Source organism: Musa acuminata, chromosome BXJ2-5, assembly GCF_036884655.1.
Source record: "Musa acuminata AAA Group cultivar baxijiao chromosome BXJ2-5, Cavendish_Baxijiao_AAA, whole genome shotgun sequence".
In the NCBI taxonomy this organism is placed as follows: domain Eukaryota; kingdom Viridiplantae; phylum Streptophyta; class Magnoliopsida; order Zingiberales; family Musaceae; genus Musa; species Musa acuminata.
In genome coordinates, this window is record NC_088342.1 from 14,064,681 (window position 1) to 14,092,470 (window position 27,790).

Genomic DNA, 27,790 nt, shown 5'->3' on the forward strand with positions numbered 1-27,790 from the left:
TCCCAAGAAAACGAATTTATCTTCATCGTTATCATCACCTTCCTTGTGGTCAGTTGTATTCAAGGTTGAGTTGCACAAGCGTTTCGGATTACTGTAGAGTCCAGGATTTCCTTCAAAGCTCGAACAGGGAAAGCTCAAGAACTGACCTCCACTTGGGATCAGTCCTTGCAAATGATTGTAGGCAACACTGAAGAAAGACAGAAAAGTAAGCCTAGTCAGAGAAGACGGAATGCTACCTGATAAATTGTTGAAAGATAAGTCCAACTTCTCTATGCTGATCATGTTTGACAGTTCTTCAGGAATAGAACCGGAGAAGTTGTTCCAACTTAGATCCAGGTGATGAAGATACTTCAATTTCCCAAATTCTTTACATATTGATCCATTCAATTTGTTACGGCTGAAGTTTAGCATTGGTGGAAAATCCGTGTAGTGCTTGTAAAATAGTGTCTCGTTAATCTGCTTACCTCTGTGCCAGTAATACAATGGCGGTTCCAAAGAAGAAACATCATCCTGCAGGGAATTCCCCAAAGTCTAACTCTTCAATTGCATCAAGGAAATTGGGATCTCCCTGTAGAACGAGTTGTTCGACAAGTCCATGACAAACAGATGATCAAAACCTTCAAACCACGATGGTATCTCTCCGCTAAAAAGATTCCATGCTAGATTTATAGCTCGAAGTTCTCTGCATTTTCGTAACCACAAGGGCATAGAACCTCTGAAACCACAGTTTGCCATGCTGAGAGCACGTAGGCTTCCAAATCCTCGGATTCCATTAGTTGGCATTTCTTCATTTTGAACGGTCAAGTTGTGACACCCCTGAAGAACTGCCAATGCGTTGGAAATGTTGGAGAGATTATTTTGCTCGAGGGCCAGGAAGGAAAGGGAACGAAGATTGCGAAGCTTCTGTGGAACCAGACCACTTAGGTTGTTGCGATTCAGATTCAGGATCTGTAGTGCCTTGCAAGAAGAAAGGCTCTCCGGGATGAGCCCGTGCAATCTATTCCATCCAAGGTTGAGGACGGTAAGACGAAGTAATCGTCCAAAGTCGAGGTCGATGCTACCGTTGAGAGAATTGTTCCACAGATCAAGCGACGTAAGCATCGAGCACGAGGACAAGGAAGTGGGCAGCCGGCCAACGAATCCAATAGACTCAGCCGAGAAAACCTCGAGCTTTGTCAAGCCGTGAAAGACATCAGGGATCATCCCGGTGAACCTGTTGTTGGAGATATCCAATAGGGACAGGCTTGAGAGGTTTCCTATACCCGGTGGCATCTCGCCTAACAAGTGATTGTTGCTCAAGTCGATCACCGCGAAGAGCTTCAGGTGGAACAGCTCGGGTGGGATGGGGCCTCGGAAAGAATTGAGGGAGAGGTTGAGGAAGCTGAGCTTGTCCAAACCAGACACGGACGGTGAGAGAACCCCTTCCAGGCCTTTTCCCAATAGATCGAGACCGATGACTCTTGCGTTGCTAACCAAGCTAGAGTCGAATATGGGTTCGGTCAATTGACTTACATCCACGGACAAAGGAGAAGCAAAACTCTACTATAAAATGGATAATTACAAATGCCTTAGAAAAATATTACTATGCTATAATTAAAAAGTCCAGACCCTTATTTATAGTTGCAATTAAAGATAACAAAATTGATTTTCCCGATGTGGGACTATGTGGGACTTGCCAAACTAACAAATCTCTACCTTAGTATGTTCCAACATTGACAATTAACAAAACTTGCTCCACCTTAGTATATTCCAATATTGATAATTAACAAAACTTGCTCTACCTTCTTCAGAAAAGCCCCAACGGGCAATCACCAATAATGAACACCAACCAAGTTCAAGCACTGGTTGAACTTGTAAACTGAAAGAGGCTTCGTAAGAATATCAGTTGGATTGTCCTTCGTATGAATTTTATGAACAAGGACCTTTCCCTCAGCAATGATATCCTGAATAAAATGAAACTTCACATCGATGTGTTTCGTCCTCTCATGAAACATCTGGTATTTAGTCAAATGAATAGTACTTTGACTATCACAGTAAATTGTAGTAACACCTTGATGCAGACATAATTCGCCGAACAAACCTCTTAACCATAAAACTTCTTTAATCGCCTCTATCACCGTCATATATTCTGCCTCTGTAGTAGATAAAGTCACGACAGGTTGTAAGGAAGCTTTCCAACTAACTGCATAATCGCCAACGCAAAAAACATAGCATGTTAAAGATCTTCGTTTATCAAGATCCGCGGCATAATCAGAGTCGACGAAATCAACCAAAGTGTCATGATTTTTCCTAAACTCTAAACAAGCATATGAAGTCCCTTGCAAGTATATGAGAATCCACTTCACAGCTTGCCAATGTGTTTTACCCAGGTGAGACATATATCTGCTAACCACACTGACTACTTGTGAAATATCTGGACGAGTACAAACCATTACATACATAATACTACCGATGGCACTAGAATATGGAACTTGTACCATATATTCTTCATCTTCAATTGACTATGGTGACTGAGCAGTAGATAGCCAAAAATGGCTAGTAAGAAGAGTACTCACTGACTTAGTGTTTTTCATGCCAAACCTCTCCAAGAGTTTCTCGATGTAATTTTTCTAGGTTAGAAATAATTTTCCAACTCCTCGTTCTCTTTTGATCTCCATGCCTAAGAATTTTCTTAGCTGCTCCCAAATCTTTCATTTCAAATTAACTACTCAGGTGCATTTTTAAAGTGTGAATTTCTGACAAATTATTAGCTGCAATAAGCATGTCATCAACATAAAGCAACAAATACACAAAAGAGCCATCAGTTAACTTCCGGAAGTAGACACAGCTATCATACATGCTCCTTACTATTGAATCTCGGATTTTGATAATGACATCAATTGTAATTTGTTATCTAATTCATATGTTGAGATAAGTGTGCAGGATTAACTACGATGAAAGTAAGACATGCAGTAGGAGTTGCGCCGGAGTCAGGACTATGATCACATTGGGAGTTTGAGAGCTCGACGGAAGTTCGGACGGTCGTCGGAGGTTCTGTAGGAACATATCCGAGAAGTCCAGGAGCTTGCCAAAAGAAGCTCGTCGGAACTCGCCAAGTGGATCATCGCCAGACCAGGAGTTTGCCGGAAGTCCGCAGGAGCATCACCGAGGGTTCATCGAATGATCGACGGAAGTTCACCGGAAGCTCGCTGGAAGAAGTGATTGACGCACCGGAGCAAGTTGTCCTTCGAATTGTCATAGTTAGCACATTGATTAAGTTAGAAATGGGAGGTGATCCCACTAACTTAATCTTGGGACAATTGGGCCCTTGAAAGACCCAATTGGGACCGAATGGATCAGCCCATTCGGACCCAGATGACTTGGCTAGAGGTGGCACCGCCTGGGTCGACGGTGGCACCGCCCAGGGCTCGGTCTCCGAGTTCTGGCTGGGCAGTGCAACCGCCCCTGACAAGCGGTGGCACCGCCTGAGCTCGGTCTCCGAGCTCTGCCAAGCGGTGCAACCTCCCTTGACAAGCGGTGGCACCGCCTAGGAGCTCAGTCTCCGAGCTCTGACAGCGGTGCAAACGCCCCAGTCAGGCGGTGCAACCGCCAGACCCCGGAATTCCGGGAATTGACAGTTTTGAGCTCCAATTTCAAACTGGTTTGGGGCCTATATAAACCCCACTCTTTCAGCAATGAAAGAACAATGAAAACCACCGAAATCCTGATCTTACTCTGTGATTTTTAGAGCTCAAAATTATTGTATGAGTTAAAAGTTCTTCTCCTTCTCTTCTTCCAAGTTCAGATCTTTCAAGAAAGGAGAGAAAAGTTTGTAAGGGTTATCTCCTAAGTCTGTCAAAAGGAGTGAATCTGTAAAAAGGTGGTTGGCCTTCGCCTATTGAAGGAAGGCCTCTAGTGGACGTCGGCAATCTCATCAGTGGAGGAAGCCAGAAGTGGATGTAGGTCAAGATTGACCGAACCACTCTAAATCATGCTGCTCTCTGGTTTGCATTTACTTTGAGCTCATTATCTTTACTGCAAACCTCCTTCATAGCCTACTGTGTTCTGCGCTTTTACGTCTACGCTTTCAAGCTCAATACTTTCTGAATCGTGTTTAGACGTAAATCGATTTTCTCGCAAACCACTCTAAATCGTGCTGCTCTCTGGTTTGCATTTACTTTGAGCTTATTATCCTTACTGCAAACCTTCTTCATAGTTTACTGTCTTCTGCGCTTTTACGTTTGCAAGCTCAATACTTTCCGAATCGTGTTTAGACGTAAATCGGTTTTCTCGTACAAACATCGTATTTCAGTTTGCGCTTACATTCTGATTTCTATCACAATAGCAAACTGCCTTAAACAGATTCGTTTTAACTGCCTCTTGCCTAATCACAAGTTAAAGTGATTTACGAATTGAAGTTTCTGCTGAAATCGGCTTTGTCGTACGAACTCAGTTTAAAAACGTAGAAAGTTTTCCGCTGCACTAATTCACCCCCCCCTCTTAGTGCTCTTGATCCTAACAATTGGTATCAAAGCTCGGTTCATTCTCAAACGGATTAAAACTCAAGAGAGATGGAAACCAAGAGGGTCATTCTATTACACGTCCACCCATGTTCAATGGAATGGACTACACCTATTGGAAGACCTGAATGAGGATCTTCCTTATTTCAATGGATTTTGAACTTTGTAATCTTGTTGAAAATGGTTTTTCGAAATCTTCTCTTCCAATGATCGAATGGAATGATTTGGAAAAGAAGACTTGCGCTCTTAATGCGAAGGCTATGAATGCCTTATTTTGTTCGCTCGACAAAAATGAGTTTAATCATTTTTCAGTTTGTGAAACCGCATTTGATATTTGGCATACACTCGAAGTGACTCATGAAGGCACAAGTAGAGTGAAAGAGTCAAAAATCAATCTTTTGATACACTCTTTCAAACTTTTCCGAATGAAACCGAGCGAGACTATTGGTGACATGTACACCCGTTTCACGGATGTCGTCAATGGTCTAAAAGGACTCGGCAAAAGTTTTTCGGATTTTGAGCTTGTAAATAAGATTCTAAGATCCCTTCCTAAGAGTTGGGACCCTAAAGTCACTACTATTCAAGAGGCTAAAGATTTAAGCAACTTCCCTCTTGAAGAACTAATCGGGTCATTAATGACTTATGAAATGACATGCAAGGCTCATGAAGAGCAAGAAGACATCCTTCCAAAGAACAGGAAGGATATGGCACTTAGAACTTTTGATGACCACTTGAGAGAAAACTCAAGTGATGAAGACTGTGACGATGACTTGGCACTTCTAACAAAGAAATTCAAAAAATTCATTAAGAGAAACAAATTTAAAAATGACACAAAAAATAAACTTGAACCCAAAAGGGACCAAGTTATTTGCTATGAGTGCAAAAAGCCGGGACACTACAAGAGTGATTGTCCCCAAGCCAAGAAGAGAACATCAAAAAAGAAGGCGCTTAAAGCAACATGGGATGATTCGAGCTCATCCGAAGAAGAGGAGTCCAACACCGAGCAAGTTGCTCATTACGCCTTAATGGCTATCGGAGAGGAGGTAACAAATTTAATTGATGCAGATTTATCGTTTGATGAATTATTAAATGTCTTCCATGATTTATTTGATGAATGCAAGATTATTAGTATAAAATATAAATTGCTAAAATAAGAGCATGATAGTCTTAATTGTGATTACGATAAGTTAAAAACTGAATATCATGATAGTTTAGGCTCTTGTATCAAATGCCATGATCTAGAAACTATCCAAAAGCAAAACTTGCTACTCATGGACACCTTGAAGAAATTTGAGGTAGGTAGCAAGTCTTTGAACATGATCCTCACAAACAAAGATCACGTTCCCAAAAGAAGGGGAATCGGATTCGTGAGAAATTATCACCAAAATCCAACAACCTTCATAAAAGGGCCTATCCTACATGTTCAACACCAAAGCAAATGCAACTTTTGTTGCAAGCCTGGACACAAAACGCATTATTGTCCATTCAAGAAAATTAATCTGAACAAATTAATTTGGGTTCCTAAAGGAACCATGATAAACTCTATGCAACATGACAAATAATATAGATCAACCTTTGAGGCACCCAAAAGTAAATGGGTACCTAAAAATTATACTTTCGTGTAGAGATGTACACCATCACAAGTTGGGAGCAAGAAATAATATCCTGCTCTTTGGATTCTCCATATTCATAACCCGAGATCCAAAAAGAACACATGATGCTCCCTAAGCATAAATAAAAAGAAGATTAGAAAACTAAAAGCAATACAAACCTATTTTATCCCTCAGGATTGGAAACCCATATGTACCCTCACATATCCACTGGATTTCCGATCCCACCAAACTGATAAGTTCGTTACTTTTAAGATCAACTATATCATGAACTTACGTTTTGTAAGTAAAGTTTGTCATAAACTTGCAAAGCTTACCAACGTGGACAAACTGTCACAAACATGAATACGACATTTGAAAAAGAATATGCGCATCACTAGATCTATCTTGATCGTGCAAATGTCTCATCTTAAAATGAAAATTCTTACGTAGTTACGAAAGCAAAGTTGACTACTTCATAAGTAAAAACTCTTCTCAAGTAAGTCACATTCAAAAAAAAAAAAAAAAACCACAAAGCAGTCAAAGCAAGTGCTCACTGCCTACAGGCGGTGGCACCGCTCCAGCTGGCGGTAGCACCGCCGGCTGTCACGGGTTGCAAGCGGTTGCACCACCCCAGCCAGTGGTGCAACCGCCCGTAATCTTGCCCCCTATTAAACCAAGCTAGGGCCGGCGGTGGAACCGACCCCAACTTACTTTCTTCCCCTCTTCTCTCTTCCAAAGCCTCTCCAACTTCATTTCTCCCATCTTGCATCTCAAATCCTCCCCATTTCGAAGCAAAAGATCAACAATCTCTCCTTCTCTTGAAGATCTCACTCAAGGTATTCTCTAAGAGCCCTCTAAATTCTGTTTTTTATTCATTTACTCTTGTGCTTTACTATCCTCTCAAATAACAGTAGTTATGGGCTCTAGAAGATCCTCAAGGGACAAAGGAAAGAGGAGATTAGTGAAAGATTTTGATCTTACCCTCTTTGATTCAAAGTATCATGCTGAAAAATTCTCCTCCTTTGAACTTAGAAGTGTCCATAAGGGAAAACATGTAGATTTAGATGAACTAAGAGACTTAGAGACAATCCAATGGTTTGCCAACCTAGATCTACTCCCTATTTTACAAATTAGTGAACCCATCTATCCAAGACTTGTTAGATTGTTTTACAACAATCTACAAGTAGATGAAGAAGAAAGAATGTCCACCTATCTCCTAGGACAACACATCTCCATTACGGATAGATTCATTTGTGATATGATAGGTATTCCCATAAAAAATAGAGGACTTTATTTTAGAGGATCATGGGACAATGAAAAAGTTGGGACAACATATGTTGAAGCCTTAGGAACAATTTTCGGTAATCCCAACTTAGTGATAATTCCTAAAAGTTTGAACACCTATTATCACTAAACACTAAAGTACTTCATCATATCCTAACTAGCATCATTCTTCCCAAACAATATCATCATGATGAAGTGAGTCAATTGGAGTTAGGAATCATGTATTGGATCATGAAAGAACATAACATCTGCTTTGGATACCTCATTCAACAAAACATGATAGAACTATCTAAGAGAGACATGATGCTTCCATATGGTGGTATAATCACTAGAATCCTTAAAGCCTACGATATTCAAATCCCACCCGACGAAGAAGTAATGAGAGTAGATAGGTTTAGCATAATAAACAAAAATCTACTTCATCGATTGAGATGTGTGTATAGAAATGGTAATTGGGTTAGAATGCCTAGAAGAACCGATCACCCTTAACCTGAACCAGAACCCGAAACACCAGTCTTTAGGGGCACCCAATCTCCTCCGATCTGTCCCTTTTAGGAAACACATCCATTTGAGCAAGCTTATGCATCATCCATTGAAGACATTGTGATTCGGATGGACAGATTTAAACAAAGACAAGATCGGCTTGAACACCAGCAAGATCAAATCTTATCTGAACTTCAGCAAATTCATCGTCAATTTGACTCTTTATTTATGCACCTTAATTTTCCACCTCCTGAATAAAGTTTGTATGTATGGACACAATAACCTCTTGTTGTAACAATTTCGCTGTTGTAAACTCTTTATTACTTACCTTGATCACAATGCATTATGGTTGTTTGATGCAAGAATATATAGGGTTACTCAATCTCATTACTCATTGTCGGATTTCATGTTAAATGTTTCTTTGAAAACCTTGTATCTTGGTTTCCATGATGAATGTGAAAGTAATATAGCCTTGAAATTGATGTTGATACCATAATATTGATGATGCTGATACCATGATGTTGATGTATTATCATGATGCTGATGTATTACCATAATATTGATGGCATGTTGATGTGTCAGAATGTATAAATTTGTTAAACTTGTTATTTAGACCTTATTGATTGAATTACACGACAAAAATTACATGTTGGAAAAATCTTCATAAACGATGAGCATGTCCTCATAATCTTGCATGAAAGTGTTAAATTGAATTTTCAGTTCCAATTGGATATCATTACTCTCTTTCGGATTTTGATTCAAATTCTTGACAAGAATATTACCTTTGAAACATAAAATTAATGATTCCTTCTTGTAAAAGGAAGATATTTTTTTGCAAGGATTTTACTCACATAAAAGTCTTGATCCTTGTAAGGCATGCTATAGACTTGAACTACACAAATGGCCTTCCTCCATCATGCAAAAAGAATAATAAACAAGGAAGAAGTTTTCACTCTATGTATATACTCTCCATGTCATGGTCTTCTTGGGATGTTTGCATCATATATAAACGACATGAACCCACTTATAGCATTACATGTATATTCAAAAGATGCTTATATCGTTCTCCTTTTTGTTGATGACAAAGGGGGAGAAGTATATGAATTGATACTATAAATGCCTTATTATGTTGAAAGAAATAGACATATGATCATTGATGCTATGCCATGTTTACTATGATTGCCATATTTGCATCATATTAAGATATCAAGAACTTGTATTGTAATTTGAAAATGTTGATATCTTTCCATATGATGAATTGCTATCATTACAACAATTCACATTTGAAATTTGAAAATGGATGTCGAGTCCTGACATCATACAAAGAGATACATCATGATAGGAATCATGATGGGAGTATTGATAAGGTTAAATGACTTTAACTTATCAATATGTCTCTTGAATTCAAAGGCTTTGAATTCAAGAATGACTTATCTCAATTATGGCACATAGATAGGGGGAGTTAAGGTTAACTCCGTTATCAATTGATTGTCATCATCAAAAAGGGGGAGATTGTTGAATCTCGGATTTTGATGATGACTTCAATTGTCATTTGTTACCTAATCCATATATTGAGATAAGTGTACAGGATTAACTACGATGAAAGTAAAACATGCAGTAGGAGTTACGCCGGAGTCAGGACTATGATCACATTGGGAGTTCGAGAGCTCGACGGAAGTTCGGACGGTCGTCGGAGGTTCTACAGGAACATATCCGATAAGTCCAGGAGCTTGCCAAAAGAAGCTCGTCGGAACTCGCCAAGTGGATCGTTGCAAGACTAGGAGTTTGCCAGAAGTCCGTAGGAGCATCACCGAGGGTTCATCGGATGATCGACGGAAGTTCACCGGAAGCTCGCTAGAAGAAGCGATTGACACACCGGAGCAAGCTATCCTTCGAATTGTCGTAGTTATCACATTAATTAAGTTAGAAATGGGACGTGATCCCACTAACTTAATCTTGGGGCAATTGGGCCCTTGAAAGACCCAATTGGGGCCGAATGGATCAGCCCATTCGGACCCAGATGACTTGGCTAGAGGTGGCACCGCCTGGGTCGACGGTGGCATCGCCCAAGGCTCGATCTCCGAGTTCTGGCTGGGCGGTGCAACCGCCCCTGACAGGCGGTGGAACCGCCTGAGCTCGGTCTCCGAGCTCAGGCTAGGCGGTGCAACCGCCCCAATCAGGCGGTGGCACCGCCTGAGCTCGGTCTCCGAGCTCTGCCAAGCGGTGCAACCGCCCCTGACAAGCGGTGGCACCGCCCAAGAGCTCAGTCTCCGAGCTCTGACAGCGGTGCAACCGCCCCAGTCAGGCGGTGCAACCGCCAGACCTCGGAATTCTGGGAATTGACAGTTTTGAACTCCAATTTTAAACTGGTTTGGGGCCTATATAAACCCCACTCTTTCAGCAATGAAAGAACAACGAAAACCATCGAAATCCTGATCTTACTCTATGATTTTTAGAGCTCAAAAGTGTTGTATGAGTTAAAAGTTCTTCTCCTTCTCTTCTTCCAAGTTTAGATCTTTCAAGAGAGGAGAGAAAAGTTTGTAAGGGTTGTCTCCTAAGCCCGTCAAAAGGAGTGAATCTGTAAAAAGGTGGTTGGCCTTCACCTATTGAAGGAAGGCCTCTAGTGGACGTCGGCAACCTCATCGGTGGAGGAAGCCAGAAGTGGATGTAGGTCAAGATTGACCGAACCACTCTAAATTACGTTGCTCTCTAGTTTGCATTTACTTTGAGCTCATTATCTTTACTGCAAACCTCCTTCATAGCCTACTGTGTTCTGTGCTTTTACGTCTACGCTTTCAAGCTCAATACTTTCCGAATCGTGTTTAGACGTAAATCGATTTTCTCGCAAACCACTCTAAATCGCGCTGCTCTCTGGTTTGGATTTACTTTGAGCTTATTATCCTTACTGCAAACCTTCTTCATAGCTTACTGTCTTCTGCACTTTTACATTTGCAAGCTCAATACTTTCCGAATCGTGTTTAGACGTAAATCGGTTTTCTCGTACGAACATCATATTTCAGTTTACGCTTACATTCTGATTTCTATCACAATAGCAAACTGCCTTAAATAGATTCATTTTAACTGCCTCTTGCCTAATCACAAGTTAAATTGATTTACGAATCGAAGTTTCTGCTGAAATCGGCTTTGTCGTACGAACTCAATTTAAAAAAGTAGAAAGTTTTCCGCTGCACTAATTCACCCCCCCCCCCCCCCCCTCTTAGTGCTCTTGATCCTAACACTTACAACCATGACCCAATATAAAAGAATCAAACCTCTTATACCATTGTCTTGAAGACTTCTTCAATCTGTACAAGGATTTCTTTAACAAGTAAACATGATCTTCCTTACCGTCAACTTCAAATCTATGAGGTTGCTCCACGTAAATTTATTCTTCAAGTTCACCATGTAAGAAAGATGTCTGGACATCATGTTGCTCCAATTCCAAATCATACATGGCAACTAAAGTAAGCAAAATACGAATAGAGCTATGTTTAACAACAAGTGAAATTACGTCATTAAAATCAACACCATGTACTTGACTATAGCCCTTTGCAACCAATCGTGCTTTGTACCTTGCATCTTCAACCCTTGGAATACCTTTCTTCCTTTTGAAGACCCATTTGCATCTAACAATTTTCTTACCCGAAGGCGGCTTCACAAGATCCCAAGTTCTATTCTGATAGAGAGATTCAATTTCAACTTCACTTGTTTCTTCTGCAACAGACAAAGCATATACAACCAAATTTGTATATCTTTATGGTGGTCGAATATCTCTCTATGGTCTATCCTTGGCTATGGAATATTTTTCTTCCTCTGGATCATCTTTATCAGTAGACTCAGGACCATCTACTGGCATTCTTTGAATAGAAGAGTTCGACTGAAAAGAATCAGAACTACCAATCTTAAGCGCTCCACCTGTTTCTACACACTATCATTTATACAATTAGTAGATTCCTCTTTGGAAGATAACATAGACAATTCATCAAAAGTAACATCTCTACTGATTATAAATTTTTGGGATTTGGGATCAAAACGCCATAATCTGTATCCTTTTACCCTAGAAGTATACCCAAGGAAAATGCACTTTTTAGCTCGAGGTTCTAATTTTCCTTCATTTACATGCATGTATACTGGATACTCAAAAATTTTTAAATCAGTGTAATCAGTAGGAGTACCTGACCAAACTTCCTCTAGAGTTTTAAAATTAAGTGCTGTAGAAGGAGCGCGGTTGACAACGTAACATGCCATATTAATCGCCTCTGCCCAAAAGTCATTTGTCAACCTTGCATTTGAGATCATACACCTTGCTCTCTCCAAGAGTGTTATGTTCATATGTTCGGCCATACTATTTTACTAAGGCGTCATTCTAACAATGTGATGCCGAACAATTCCTTCATTTTTACAAAATTCATCAAAGTCACCTTCACAAAATTTTATACTATTATCTGTTCGAAGCCGCTTAATCTCTTTACCTGTTTGCTTCTAAATCAAAGCCTTCCATTGTTTAAAGGTTAGAAAAATATAATTTTTATGCTTTAGAAAATAAACCCAAACTTTCTTGGAATAATCGTCAATGAAAGTCAACATATACCTGGCACCACCCTTAGACTAAACACGAACTGGACCGCAAATGTCTGAATGAATATAGTCAAGAGTACCTTTAATTTTGTGAACTGCCAGAGAATTGAAGTTGACTCTTTTCTGCTTTCCAAAAATATTATGTTCACAGAAATTCAGTGGCCTAGTACTCTGTCCAAAAAGAAGACCCATTTTGCTTAATATGCTTAAACATTTTTCGCGCATATGATCCAAACGCATATGTCATAATTTGGTAATGTCAGAATCAAACAATGATGATGACAAGACTGCAATCGAGCCTGTGACAGTAGTTCCCTATAAAATATACAAGCTACTAGACCTATAAGCTTTTATAACAATAAGGGCACTTCTAGAAACTTTCATAACTCCACCTTCAGCTGCGTATTTACACCCAAGAGCCTCTAGGGTGCCTAAAGAGATGAGATTTTTTTTTAAATCAGGAACGTCTAATATTAATGAGCGTCCTCATAATACCATCATGTATTTTAATTCGGATTGTGTCTCTACTAACAACATTAAACGCGGCATTATTGCCCATCAAAATAATTCCACCATTACAAGATTCATATGCGGAAAATAAATCTCTATTGGGACACATGTGATAAGAACAACCCGAATCTAAAATTCATTCATTTTTAGACCTCGTTCTGTAATCAGTAGCAAAGAAAATATTTTCAATATTCTCATCAGTTGCTACACTAGCTTCAGCGGATTTTGTAGTTTTCTCAACAATTTTTCTCTTTTACTTTAATTTATTTTTTAATTTAAAGTAATCAACCTTAATGTGTCCCATTTTATGATAATATCTGCACTCCAAATTTCTATGTCTGGATTTAGATCTAGATTTAGATCTACTACTATCAAATTTTCTTTTATTCGTTCTACCCCTGACAACCAGACCCTCAACCTGATTCCCTCTACTTTCCCAGTGATATCCCTATCTCTCTGCTCCTTAGATTTTAGTGTAGATTTAATTTCCTAATACGAAATTATTTTTTTTTCATAAATCATAATATCACGGAAATACTTAAAGGATTGGGGAAGAGAACACAAAAGTAACAGAACCTTATCCTCGTCAACAATTTTCACATCTATAATCTCCCAATCCATAACTAAGAAATTAAATTTATCAAGATATAAGAGTATAGATGTATCTTCAGTCATCCGAAGCATATATAAACTCTGCTTCAAGTAGAGACGATTCTTCATTGTTCTCTTCATATACAAGACTTTAAGCTTGTCCCACATGCTCTTAGTCGTAGTCTCCATAGCTACCTCCCATAAAACCTTGTCATAAAGATTTAGAATAATGCTTGATCGGGCCTTCTTATCCATACCTGCAAGATCTTCCTTTGACATATCATATAGAATGTTCTTAACTCCCTATAATGCCAAATCAACTCCATCTTGAACCAAAATGACCATCATCTTGAGATGCCATATGCCGAAGTTGACATTTTTGTCGAATTTCTCGACAACGATCTTTGTTATTATCATCGTTGCTAAAAGATTCTGAAACCAGGCTCTGATATTAGTTTCTCAGAACTGGCCCCAAGAAATTTACCAAAAGGTAATTTGGCAACCCAATAAAGATAATAAAGCAAAAAAAATAAAAGGGACAAAAACACCAGATTTACGTTGTTCGATCAATTGACCTACATCCACGAACGAAGGAGGAGCAAAACTCTACTATAAAAGGGATAATTACAAATACCTTAGGAAAATATTCCTAGGCCAACACTTGAAACTACTAAACAAAAAAAGCCTAAAACAAACAATTAGGTTTTCTTATGGTGCATCTAGCTTTAAAGCCTAGGTCATTATTTATAATTGTAATAGGAGATAAGATTTTTCCAAAGTGGGACTACGTGAGACTTGCCAAACTAACACAGTAGACGCCCAGCCAACTACAGCAGTTGGTGGAGTTAGCAATGGCAACCGGCCATTCGTGGATTTGGGTGTCGAGGCTGCGTGAGAAACCATACAGTGCTCCGAGATCATTTGAGTTACAGTTATGGTTGCTATGGTTGTGGATGCTGAATGCACCCGTCTTCACGGAGAAGAAGAAAAGCAGTAGCAAGAGACAACAATAGTAAGGAGAGGTTGAAGATGGCCTCCTCATGGGGAATTTGTCTCTCGCAGGAGATGTGGATTTAGGGGGCGACGGTGTGAGTTATCGGAGCAGAAAACGTCAATTATATAAGTTAAAACATCATAAAAACCTTTGTTTGATTTTGCTTTCTTGGCAAGCTTCGTTGTTGTCTTCCCAAGAAGTTTGAACAGTACTGAATTTGGGCGTTGCTCTCGACTGCATTCAAAATGTGTTGGTTGTATTTTAATCTTTTTTCGAGTCTCGTTTTCTGAATTGACGAGTATTGCATGAATGGATATTGTCAAGCCAGCAACGTAATAGATCGGGCATCGCTTTCCAATCGATCGATGAAGGCTCAATGTCTTAATCAACATGTTATATTAAATGTTATCGTCTTTATGAGCGTTGAAAGTTAACAATGATCATCGAATAGGAGCACTCCGTGTTCCTGACATAATATAAATAAAAGCAACAATAGATCATAATTAACACAAATGTTCATACGTCGAAGGCGATGGCCTCGATCTTCGTCCATTGAAAGAAGATCGTTAGCAAACGTCGGTGGCCTTGAAGGAAGAGGAATCAGGAGTGAACGTAGGTCACGATGAACAAACCATTGAAAAATTGGTTTACATTTACTTTATGCTTTTCATTCATATTACAAATTGATCTATTTGCTTACTACTGAACATTTTTAAGTTAAACACATTTCTAATACGGGTTGGATCAAACGAGTTTTCAAATCATCGTAACTTTACACACTAATTTTCGCACGACGATGAAATATTTTTATGGAAATATAAGATTTTTCTTTTTGTTCTTCCGCTATGTATATGATGTCATCCCTAGATTTTCTTACAGTAGTATCAGAGCCAAGTTATTCGTGCGAAAGATTGAATTTTAAATTATGTGTGCTGTGTTTTAGAAAGGTTTTTGAAGTCAAAATTATTAATACAAAGGTGAGAAAAGGCAGCAATTATTGTTGCCCTAATTGCTGCCCTCTGCCCTTGCAGATTGGTCAAAGGCTGCTCGTAGCCTTGGCCGCCACCTGCATGCGGGCGGCCAGTGGCCAATTGTATCAGCGATGCATGCGAGCAAGGTGCTTGTAGGCAGGCCACCTGCAACTGCAGGAGTGGCACCCGCAAGGGCGACATAGCCCACGAGCACAACACTTGCAGGCAAGCCGCCTGCAGGGCTGGCGCTCGCCCGCAGCAACACCCGAATAGATCTCTCTTGTGGAGTATGTATAAAAGTGTTTACAATAATTAAATGTAATATTTATGAAAGGAAATCAACGTAAAAGATCTCAAAATCAATAGAAGGCATGGTAGCTTGAAATATTTTTGACTTGTGTTTAGAAAGTTAAGGTAATTTACGAAAGAAAATGAACTCGGCCATTTGGTAAAGTTGTAAGTCCTGATAATTGGGTTAGGCATCGTCTGATGTTGATTCTGCAGAACATCATAAAAATATTGAAAGAGATGAGTTACGAAGATGAATAGAGGTTAACATTGTAGTGTACTGTCTGTTATATTCTTTCTGTGAATTATCATCTTTCATTTATTTTAATCTTGCAAAATATCAAAGCCGGGTTGGTATTGGGCATCATTAAAAAGTATATTTGGTTCTGGAGAATTTCAAGTGCAAGTCCATTCAAGTGATTGATAAATAACAAAATTCGATTAGGATTACCATCAAAGAAAAGATGAACCTTGAGAAGAATAAAATTAACGTATGAGTTTTGGTTATCTCTCTTTTACTTAAATTGATGAAAAGTTAAATATTAAAATATGAATTTTCATTTAAATAAAATAATTAAAAAATCAATCGTAGATAATTATAAAGATATGACAAATGATATAAAGCAAGAGATAATGGACACTTTCACAAGAAAAAAGAAATATTTGTCTCAAAGAGAAGTAAATTAAAGTATTAAATTCATCAATTAAACAATAATTATGGATCTCTAGAATTAACATAAAAAATTTGTATATTTTTTTTAATTTCCCTTCGTGGTCTTCTAATTCAATCAAAGTTAAACGTTTTTGTGTTTCATTATTATCTTCTTTCTTTGAATCATTTAAGTTTATCATATCAAAGTGGGCTTGACATCAGTGTTTAATCATTTAATTTGATTAAAGTGATTAAGATAAAAACTTTAATTAAATTAAAATGTTTAAAATATAAATTGTAGATTATTTTAAGGACATCACAAATGATATCACAATCAATTTTATGTGGTCTTAATTTTGTATCATGTAAGCCTGATTAAGACCTAGTTAAATTCATAGTCTTAATGTTATCGGTTTGATGTATATATATTACTAATGACTTCCTAACAAATCAGATGCGAAATTTATGGAGATTGAAATATATGATGATGGTAGATAAATTTTTAAATCAGGGTCCTTCATATATAAAATTTCTATATTATTCCTATAATTTATAATTTAATTCCTCCATTGGACCTCCACCGAAAAAGAGAAAAACAAAAGTCTTTTCTTGGTTTCACTCATACATCTAGTCGATGGATTGGTTAAGCAAATTTCAAAGTGGTTCAAATAAACTCTATTTTCTAATTTTATAATTTAAAAATTGATAATAATATTATGGAACAAAATTTAAGTTTGAGAATAAAAATATTGAAATGATGTTTGTAGAATTAGAATAATTTACTAATACATACAAACATAAATATCAAATATTTATCATGTTAAATGATGTTTTAGATCATTTAAATATAGTTCAATTCTATAGTTTTATAATATAAAATAATTTATAAAGCTCGATTAATTCTTGATATGTTTTTGCAGGATTAGACACAGATAAACCTAAAATTATTTTTAAATAATTTTAAACAAAATTTTAATGTATTTATATAATCTTTTAGTTTTAAAATATTAAAATGGTCATAAAATAAAAGAAAATTTTCGAAAAATAGAATTTAACACTATTCATGAAGCTTTTAAAGCCAATATATTAATTTTGAGATGCTAAATGTCTCTAAAAAGCTAATTTTACTATTTTCAAATAAAACTAGTTAATAGACTTAATCATGAGGCCTTTACACTTATTTTTTTTTCATATTCTAAAGTGGATCCTTAAGTATATTTTGGCCAAGAAAAATAGTAATTAACAAATAATGTAAATAAATAAAAAATTATGATCAATTTTTTTTTTCAAAAAGAAGACATCGATTATAATGAGATCTTTATTAATTAAAAAAAATTATTGAGAATCATCATAATATTTGTAACTTATTATGATCTTAAGTTATAATAAATGGATGTGAAAATATTTTTTTTGAAGAAAATCTAGATAAAAAAAAATTATATAGATCAACCTAAAGAATTTGCAAAGAAAGGGAAAAAAAAAAAGTATGATTACAAAACTTTATCTCATGACCTGATAGTATCAGATTCAATTGTCAAGTCATTAAAGATATTTTTGTGATCACTATAGTAGTTTTCTTCTCTAAAAATAATAAATATTTTAGTGATCCTAAGCATATACATAAAGTACTTGATGGTTAGAGTTAAGAATTTAAAAAAAAGTTAGTATCAATTGATTTTCTAAGTATTATTATATTTATTACTAATTAATTTAATAAGACCTTACAATCTAAAATTAAAGAACATATTTTTAGAACAGGACTTAGAGCAACCACTAAAAAAATATAATGACATGTCTAAGTGAACATTATTATTGGCATTTTCTTTTGCTAACTTTAAACTATTTGTTTATATTATCTTATATATATATATATATATATACATATATACATATGTATATACATATGTATATATATATGTATATACATATGTATATACATATATATATATATATATATAATGATTAAATATGATAATAGGAATGTCTTGACAAGATAAATTACAGGTGTTATTATGGATTGTATGAGGAAAAACTAATAATATTATGGTACATAGAAGTGAGTATATCATTAATGACATAAAACCACTATTATTTGTATTAGTAGTCGAACTTAATATGGTATTATTATGTTTATTAGACTTGTTGACTTATTTTATAAAATTCATGCACATGTGTAAAATACTTTTCAAGATTTTAAAATCCAATTAGGTAAACTTATTTTTTAAATAAAAATTTACTTTATTTATTTTAATTTTAAACTCTTTTATTTGATATCTTACCGATTAATAGGCCAAGTGAGAGAATGTTAAATTATGTGACCTTGATTAACCTTAGTTAAGATATATTAAAGTTCTAATTAGATTTTGATTAGGGTTATCGATCAATCGAAAGGAAGTTCACTTATATTAGGATCCCTTAAGAGATGATCTTGATGGGAGAAACTCTCTTAATTAGCAATTATAAAATCTTTGCTCTCCCTAATGTATAGATAAGACCTCTAGATAATATATCATATATCTATTTTCATCTCTCTATTACCCCTACTCCATCAATATTATAAATATTATAATGCTATGAAAGATAGAAAGAGAAGAGAAGAGTGTAGTTACCTTTTTTATATATCGATATTGTTGCTACTTATGGATCAGATTATAGTGCATTACAAGATTAAACTGAGGTATTATATCATGGCATCGAAAGGTATGCAAAACCAATCCCTAATCTATATTATTTGATTTTGATCTTGGCATTAAATTATTTTGCATGATATTATTTTTATATTTAGATGATAATGATAATTTATGAGTCCTAATTGTTAGAGCTAAATTTAGTATCCTTGATCATTGGAATATCTAATTTTCATCTAATTCAAGTTGGAGTTGGAGACTTTTCTTGTGTGTTTTCAAAAGTCTTCGTGTTGGCGTTGTGAAATTTGTGGGTAATAGTTCCTTTATTTGTGTTTTTGATGATTCATGGATTTTATATGCTCCATTAAAAATTTTGCTTTCTTGTGTTTATGTTTTTGTTGTAAATTGTTCTTCAACGGTGTTAGATTTTATTTTGGAGGAGGAATGATTTAATAAAAATTAGTTTTCAAATTCTATATAATTGTTTATATATAATTAATGTGAATCTTGAGTTTGAAATGATCCGACACTTAAATGTTTGAATGAAATATAGTTTTATGAACTCCTTGATATTCTATATACTTATATTTGTAAATTACTCTATGTATTATATTTTGATGGAGAGGTATTTTATCATCTTTATAAATGACCTATACTATGCTTACATGATTTATGTTAGGTTTTAGGCTATTGACACTTTTAGATATGTATAAATAAAATTGAAAGACAACTAGATAAAAATATTAAAATGGTTAGATTCAATAATGATAGTGAATTTATAGTAGACATGATAAATCAGATCAAAATCTAATTTTTTTTGCTAGATTAAAAATAAAAAAGTATTTATACTTAGTATGCCTTACAAGTTTGCCTTAGTTGAATAATGTTACTGAAAGCAAAATCATACTCTTATGGATATGATTAAAAGAATGATGTAATATTATTTTGTACCCAAATCAACGTGCGATGAAACTCCAAGAACAATTGTGTAAATCTTGAATATGATTTTTAGTAAGTCAATTATATCAATTCTATTTAAATTGTGGACTAATAAAAAACTTAGCTCAAAACATTTACATATTTAAAATTATCATACAAAAATAAGAGTCTTTAATATATATAAAAAAATAAATTTTAGAACTAATTTTAGATATTTTATTGGTTATCTAGAAAATATTAAAGTGTACATGTTTTATTGTCTTAATCATAGTAGAAGAATAGTCAAATATAGTAATAACAATTTTCTAAAAATAAAAAAATAAATGGTTGTAAAAATTATTTTAAAAATTGATTTATATTAAGGAACCTTAGGTTGATGCTCCTTTATCATTTTTTATTCAAGAAGTTGTTTGTTAAATAATTAAATATTTTATAAAGACAAATAATAAAATTAATGTTCTCTCACATAATCTCACATAATATTGATATCCCTATTGATGAACATGTAGTATAATCACAATCGATAATTTTTAAAATATCTCAAAAAAAAAGATTTTTATTTTTTATAATTATTTGATATATCTATAAGAATTTGATTATAATCTAATAATCAAAAGAACTTTTATCATTTTCATAAGCTATATAAAACAATGATTTTGAATGGTTGTATAATGCAATGTAAGAAGAGTTATTGAATTATCTAATAATTATAAAAGAAAATGTGACTCAAAAGATAATGTTGAATGATATAAAAATAGACTTATGATTAAGTTTTTTTTATAAATAATGTATTAATTATAATGAGATCATTTCTTTAATTTTAAAAAGAACTTACTAAGAATCATCATAACATTTATAATTTATTATGATCTTATGTTACAATATATGGATGTGAAAATAACTTTTCTAAAAGAAAATCTAGGTAAGAAAATTTATATGGATCAACCTAAAGAATTCACAAAGAAAAGAAAAAAAATAAACATTTGGGTTACAAACTTAGGAAATATATTTATGACCATAAATAATCTTCTAAACAATGGTCTCATTATATCATTATTTTTTATATTTAAATAAAATACTATAATAGCGTTTATATCAAAAAAATCAATGGGAGTTAGTTTATTATATTAGTTTTATAATATGAATAATATTTTATTTATTAATAGTAATCTTGGTTTATTATATGAAATCAAAAAATAAATTTCACTAAAAATTTTAAGATGGTTGATATGATTGAGACAACTTAAATTATTGACATAAAAATATCTAGGAATACATCTGCTAAAATTATCTCAAAAAAATATATTAATCAATTTTGAAGAGATTTAGTATACAACTTTGTTCCATAAATGTTATAAGTAAAAAATTTTGGTTAAAGCTTATATTTTTAAAATGACTTGTCAAATAATTAAATAAAAAATATTTCTTATGCATGAGTCATTTAATAGTATATTATATGCTTAACCCTATATCAAACCAAATATCAAGTTTGTAGTTGTAGTACTAGGTAGATATTAGAAATATTTAGGATGAAATATTAGAGAGCTACAAAGAAAATAACAAGATATCTATAATGGATGAAGAATTTTATAATCAAATATAAGATATTAAATTAGTTTGAAATTATAGAATTTTTAGATACTAATTTTCTAAATTATCTCGATAGTATAAAGTTTACTTTTTGATTTATATTTATATTAATTGAAGAGATATTTTACAAAGAAAAATATAAAGGAATGTATTATTATATTATTAATAATAGAAGTTGATTTGGTAGTATACTTTGAGGTTATTAATTAAGTTTTATAATTAAAAATTTTTATTTTAAGACTTGGTATGTTCAGATTCAATTATTAAGTCACTAAAGATATTTTTATGATCATTATAGTAATTTTCTTCTCTAAAAATGATAAGTACTCTAGTAGTTCTAAGTATATAAAATACTTGATAGTTAGAGTCTAGAAACAATCAATGTCAATCGATATTTTAAGTTTCACTATATTGATTGTTAATTAAAATTAAATAATATATTCTTAGAATAAGACCTATGAGTAACTGATAAAAAACATAATAAAACATATCTAAGTGAATATTATTATTAGAATTTTTTTTGTTTACTTTAAACTATTTATTTTTGTTATCTTATTTATATTTATATATATATGCATGTTATGATTAAATATGATAATAAAGTGTCTTGATAAGATAAATTATAAGTATTATTATATATTACAATAAAAAAGATTAATAATATTATGGTACATAAAAGTGAATATGACATTGATGGTATATAATCACTATTATTCGTATTGGTAATCGAACTTAAAATAATATTATTATGTTTATTAGATTTATTGACTTATTTTATAAAATACTTTTTAAGATTTTAAAATCTAATTATGTAAAGTTATTTTTAAATAAATTTTATTTTATTTATTTTTATTTTGAATCCTTTTGTTTTATATCTTCCTGGTTAATTGGCTATGTTAGATAATGTTAAATTATCTAGCCCTAATTAACCTTAGTTTAGATATATTAAAATTCTAATTAAATTTTGATTAGAGTTATCGGCCAATACAAGGAAAGTTCATTTATATTAAAATCTATTAGGAGATTAATTTGATGGGAAGATTCTCCTAATTAGTTGTCCTAAACTCTTTGCTTTTATTTATGCTTACATGAGAACTCCTAAGGATTAGACACAAATAATAGATCATAGACCTATTCTCATCTTTCTTCCTATGAAAGATAGAAAGAAAAGAGTAGAATCTAGTTACCTTCTTACGTATGGATGTTGTTGCTTCTTATGGATCAAACTATAATGTGTTACCAGATGAGACCAAGGTATTCTATCATGGCATCCAAAGGTATACAAACCTAATCTTTAATTTATGTTATTTGATTTCGATCTTGGCATCAAGTTATTCTGCATGATATTACTTTTATGCTTACATAATAATGATAATTTATGAGTCTTGATTGATAGAGCTAAATTTGGTATTTGGATAATTCAATTTTCATTGAATTCAAGTTAGAGTTGGAGATTTTTCTTGTGTGCTTTAGAAAATCTTCATGTTGGGTTTGTGAAATTTATAGGTAATGGTTCCTCTATTCGTGCTCCTTTGGAAAGCCTTCATGTTGGCTTTGTGAAATTTGTGGGTAATGATTCCTCTATTCGTGCTATTGATGATTGGATTTTATATACTTCATTGACAATTTTGCCTTCTTGTGTTAATATTTCTGTTGCAAATTATTCTTCAATGGTGTCAGATTTTATTTTGCAGGAGGAATGAAATTTGGATACGCTGAATCATTGTTTTGGTGACAAGTTGGTAGCACAAATCTGTCGGATGGATTTACCATTTAAGCCATGTGATGACTTGTGGATTTACCATTGGATCTGATTTCGTTGTTCTTGTTCAGATTCTGCGATGCCAAATACCTATTCCTTGGCCTGTTAGAAATGTTCTACTTAGTATTTGGAGCCTTCGTGTATAGAAAGGGTAAAGACATGGCCAGTTGGTTCTCTGGAGACATGAAATCATTCTTTTGTTTTTTTTTTGGTAAAAGATAGAAATTATTTTAAATCATCAAATGTTCATACAGAGAATTGACGTTAAGACTCGTCTTTCAAAGTTTGAAAGTGTTTCTATTAGCGGGGGATGCGTCTCCGGTCGATAATAATAAGAGTATATTTTGCTGGGGATCTTTGCTTGGTCGTTGTAGGATAAACATATGTTATTACTAGAAGCTCTCTTCAGCTCCTTACAAATTGCCCCAACATTGGTTTCTTTGACAAATGAACCACTGTTTACTGAATGGGATATTTACTACGCATTTGTATGACAGAAAATTCTATCATAATCTACCTAATAAATATACTTTTACGTCTTATTGAGCCCTTGAAATTACGGTCCGACATTAATCACAACATTTTGTCAAATTGGATACGATGAATAGGAAAAAATAATTCTTCCCAAGAAAACTGTTGCATTTATAACTTGGCCGTAAACAATATTAGACTAAAAGTTGTACGAAGTAAATGCTAAACGTGCTCGTTATAAATGAGTATTCGAGACTGGCCTCAGTCACCACCGCCACCGCCACGATATCCCCCACCATCGGAGGTGGTGGCAGCGAATTCTGAACCTGCACCTGCACCTGCAGCGGCAGCGACACCAACATCAGCACCCAAACCCCTTCTATCCCTCGTTGCACCACCGCCGCTGCTGTCGTAGTACACAACGCTGTTCTGTGGCTTGGGCCTCCTCTTATGACTCTTGCCGCAGTTAAAGATGACTACAGCCATGATCGATATCGTCGCTGCTACCACGCCGAGCATGAACAGAACACCGGGCGTCTTTGACGTCGAATTGGCTCCAGGGGAATCATCCCCAAGCATGGCGAACAACAACCTGGCCATCTTCTTCTCCTCTTCTGCTTGCTACTAGCACCAATGCAGATCAACCAGACATATATGCCAAAACTCCACACAGGGATGCTTGGAACGAGTTGATATTATGTTATTGCTGACGCTGAAACCTCCAACAATTTCCTGACGTAATCCAAAAAATAAAAAAAACGAACGAAGAAGAAAAGAGTAGCATATATGAGAAGAGGGAATGCTCAGTCAAACGTTGGGGGGCGACAAGGAAAGGCGACGTTTTCGTCCTCTGATTTGGAAGGAAAGGCGCGACCGAACTATATGCTATTCCATTTATTCCATGAGGGCTGGATTCTTCTTGGATCGCTGTGGAGGTGTGGAATAATGGCATTAGTATTGATAGAGTGAAATGTAATTATAAATCATACTTGAATTAGTTGAATATAATGATTATTTATACATATTAGAATAGAGGATTTTCTTTAATTGATGAGCGAGATTTTCTTGTACAATTGGAAAATTCTTATATGTTATCATATCCTCGTAAGGTTGCATTTCTATCGGACCAATACAATGAAAATAATTTACGAGCGAGAGATTTTATAAGTCTGTTAGTTAATTAGTCGTATGCATATGAGAAATACATAGTTGATGTTTAACAACTTAATCTCGCACAAAGTAGAAGTCGATGGTAATATATTTCATGCATGAGTAGAATATTAGATTGACACATAAGTAAATAGCTTCAACATTATCATAATATATTATAAGAGTAATGGTAGAGTTAACGTTAAGTTCTAGATTTGTAACTCAATTGAGTTCCATAATAACGATGGCAATGACAATTGTAGACTGTGCAACTGTTTTTTATTTTTTAGAACTCTAATTGATTGGATTAACTCTAAGAAATATAATATACCATGATATGATTGTTTTATTATTAAAGTTCCCTACCTCTCAGCTTGTGATATACAATACCTCAAGTCACCTCTACATACTCTTCAATTAATTGACTCTACCGAATACAAACATCAACATATAGTCGAAACTAATCTCTCACTTCTACATCAAGCGTCTATGCTACTAACTTTTTTGTTAGTAGTTTTTTAAACTACAATCTATCTCATTAATTATATGCTCACTCCAGTCCTACAATATCACCATTTGAAAAACTATTCCATACGTTTCTAAATCTTAAAAAATTCAAAGTCTTTAGTTGTTTATGCTATCCATGATTATGTCCTTATGCCTCATATAAATTGGCATCATGATTTAAGCCATATATTTTTATAGGATATTCTCTTGAATATTATGCTTTCCGATATTAACAGGTTATTTTATGGAGTCTATCTTTCCTTTTCAAAACCATCTAGGTTACTCTAATAAATATATCCCTCTAATCCTATCATATTACTGATCTCCAAGAAACCATCCTCGCCGAGCGATTGCAACGGCGGGTTCGCTAGCGGTCTTTCTTAATATAGAGAACTACTAGAGATCATTGCAAATAGTTTATCTACGGCACTGCAAACAGCACCGCACTATTGCAGCTCTCTTCAGCATTGCAAATAGTGCCGTAGCTCTCTCCAGAGCAGTCTCCACTTTCCTCTCTCCAGAGCAATCTCCAGACTAGATCATTGCTAGGTCCAGTACTAGCAGCGTGGTCTCCGAAACCTTCACCAACTCTGCTGCCATTCAATGAGAGATCTGTGAAGTGGAACTTAGCCATACCCAGGAACTCCTCATCTATCACATTCATGGGAGCATTGAAAACAGAATAGAAAGAATTGTGGCAAATTCATCCTTATCCTCGCAAGGGGGGATGAGGCTTGCTTCAAAGGTATCAAAGAACTCGCGGTCGAAGCAAGCAGTGAGGCCCCTCCATGCACCATCAACCATGATGCTCCGGCCATCATATTCTCCACCGGTGGATATGCTAGTAACCTCTTCCATGACTTTAGCGACCTGCTCATTCCCCTCTTCCTGACCACTGATCCATTCGACGGAGAGGTATAGTTCTTGGTGACCGACTTCAAGAACTGGTGGATCACCAAGTAAAGGTGCTGCATCACCCTCCTTATTACGGCAGAATCACTTGGAAGACGATGATCTGCCACCTTCGATGACACTGATCAGATCAAAGCTTTCCTCCTCGACAAACAACGACTATCTTCTCCTAGCGTCTGCTCATGTAGCCTTGAAATGCACTCTGTCAGCAACATAGGATATCATCTACTGTGTTCCCTCCTGCGACGATGTCTCTAGTGCTGCGCTCACCAGCATTGCTCCCCCTTCTCCCTCGCTAATCGCCATCGCCTGATTTGTAGCAAGTGACCGGTCGCCTCTCCTCCTCACTAGTGAAGAGCTCTTCGTCGATAAATCTTGGCTGAGATATATTGTTGCTTCTCTGGCGGCTGTGATCCTCTAGTCGTAGGCCACTCTCTGCTCGTCTTATCGCTCTGACACCATGATAGAGTGAATGTAACTACAAAGCACGTTTGAATTAGTTTAATATAATTGCTATTTATACAGGTTAGAAGAGAGAAGTCTCTTGAATATAATTTCTATTTCGTTATCCTTTAGAGCTAGATTTACTCGTGTAAACGGAGATGCACAGTTGCGACGTGCAGATGAGAGAGAAAGATTAGATTTATGAGTTTTCTGCTTGACGGTCGATGGCCAAACGTTGTCAGTTTCGACCCAAATTTTATGTGGAGAATCCTTGCAGCAAACTCTACAATCCTAACGGTGTTGATCTGCATTTTACCCTCTCTAAGGTACTTTTCTGCGATATCCACTTTGTGAGACCTAGAATTCTCTTTTGAGGATATCCATCCTACATGATGAAGATATGCTATTCTTAAGCCAAGATCTATGATCTTAATTTTATTCTGATCCTCTAGTTATTCTAGAGAAGACCTATTGTAAACCTGTTATCATTATTATTGATAGTGGAAGTTTGAGGTGGACTACGGTCCCGTGGTTTTTCCCATATTGGGTTTTTCACGTTAAAAAGATTTGGTCTCACTGTGTGATTGATTTTTGCTCTATTGTTTATGCTGTGCTAGTTGATATTTTCATTTGGATATTAAGTTGGTATTTTGATGAGGAATATATTTTAATACACAAAGAGGGAAAAAATTATTCCGCTTTAACAGGTTTCTTCCCAACAAGTGGTATCAGAGCAACAAGTTATTTGGTGCTAGTTTTTCTTGTGTGATTGAAATGGAGCAATCAGATGGTATGATTAAATTGAACTCATCAAATTATTCAACTTGGAGGCGTATGATGGAAGATTTACTTTATTGCAAAGATTTGTATAAGTCCATCAAGATTAAAGATAAACCTTCTACTATGGACGATAAAGAATTGGAAGTTCAACATAGAAAAGCTATTGC

General features: G+C 35.0%; 1 protein-coding gene across 1 annotated transcript; it reads right to left on the minus strand.

The window, feature by feature from the left end:
* Window positions 1–531: 531 nt before the first annotated feature.
* On the minus strand, window positions 532–24,431 carry LOC103985289 (phytosulfokine receptor 1-like). The gene is made up of 3 exons (XM_065107175.1): window positions 24,101–24,431; window positions 1,830–2,182; window positions 532–1,539 (listed from the first exon to the last, which is right to left on the minus strand). The coding sequence occupies exons 1-3, from the start codon at window positions 24,429–24,431 to the stop codon at window positions 532–534; spliced, it is 1,692 nt and encodes a 563-aa protein (XP_064963247.1).
* Between the last annotated feature and the right edge of the window lie 3,359 nt (window positions 24,432–27,790).

Bases quoted from the DNA above. Each gene is read 5' to 3' on its own strand.
- LOC103985289 (XM_065107175.1), bottom strand. From the start codon at position 24,431: ATGGCCAGGTTGTTGTTCGCCATGCTTGGGGATGATTCCCCTGGAGCC. The intron at 2,183-24,100 runs GTGACTGAGGCC...GCGATTATGCAG, and splicing joins ATATCGTGGCGGTGGCGGTG to TTAGTTGGAAAGCTTCCTTA. The intron at 1,540-1,829 runs GTTGGTGTTCAT...ATTTTATAGTAG, and splicing joins TCAACCAGTGCTTGAACTTG to AGTTTTGCTTCTCCTTTGTC.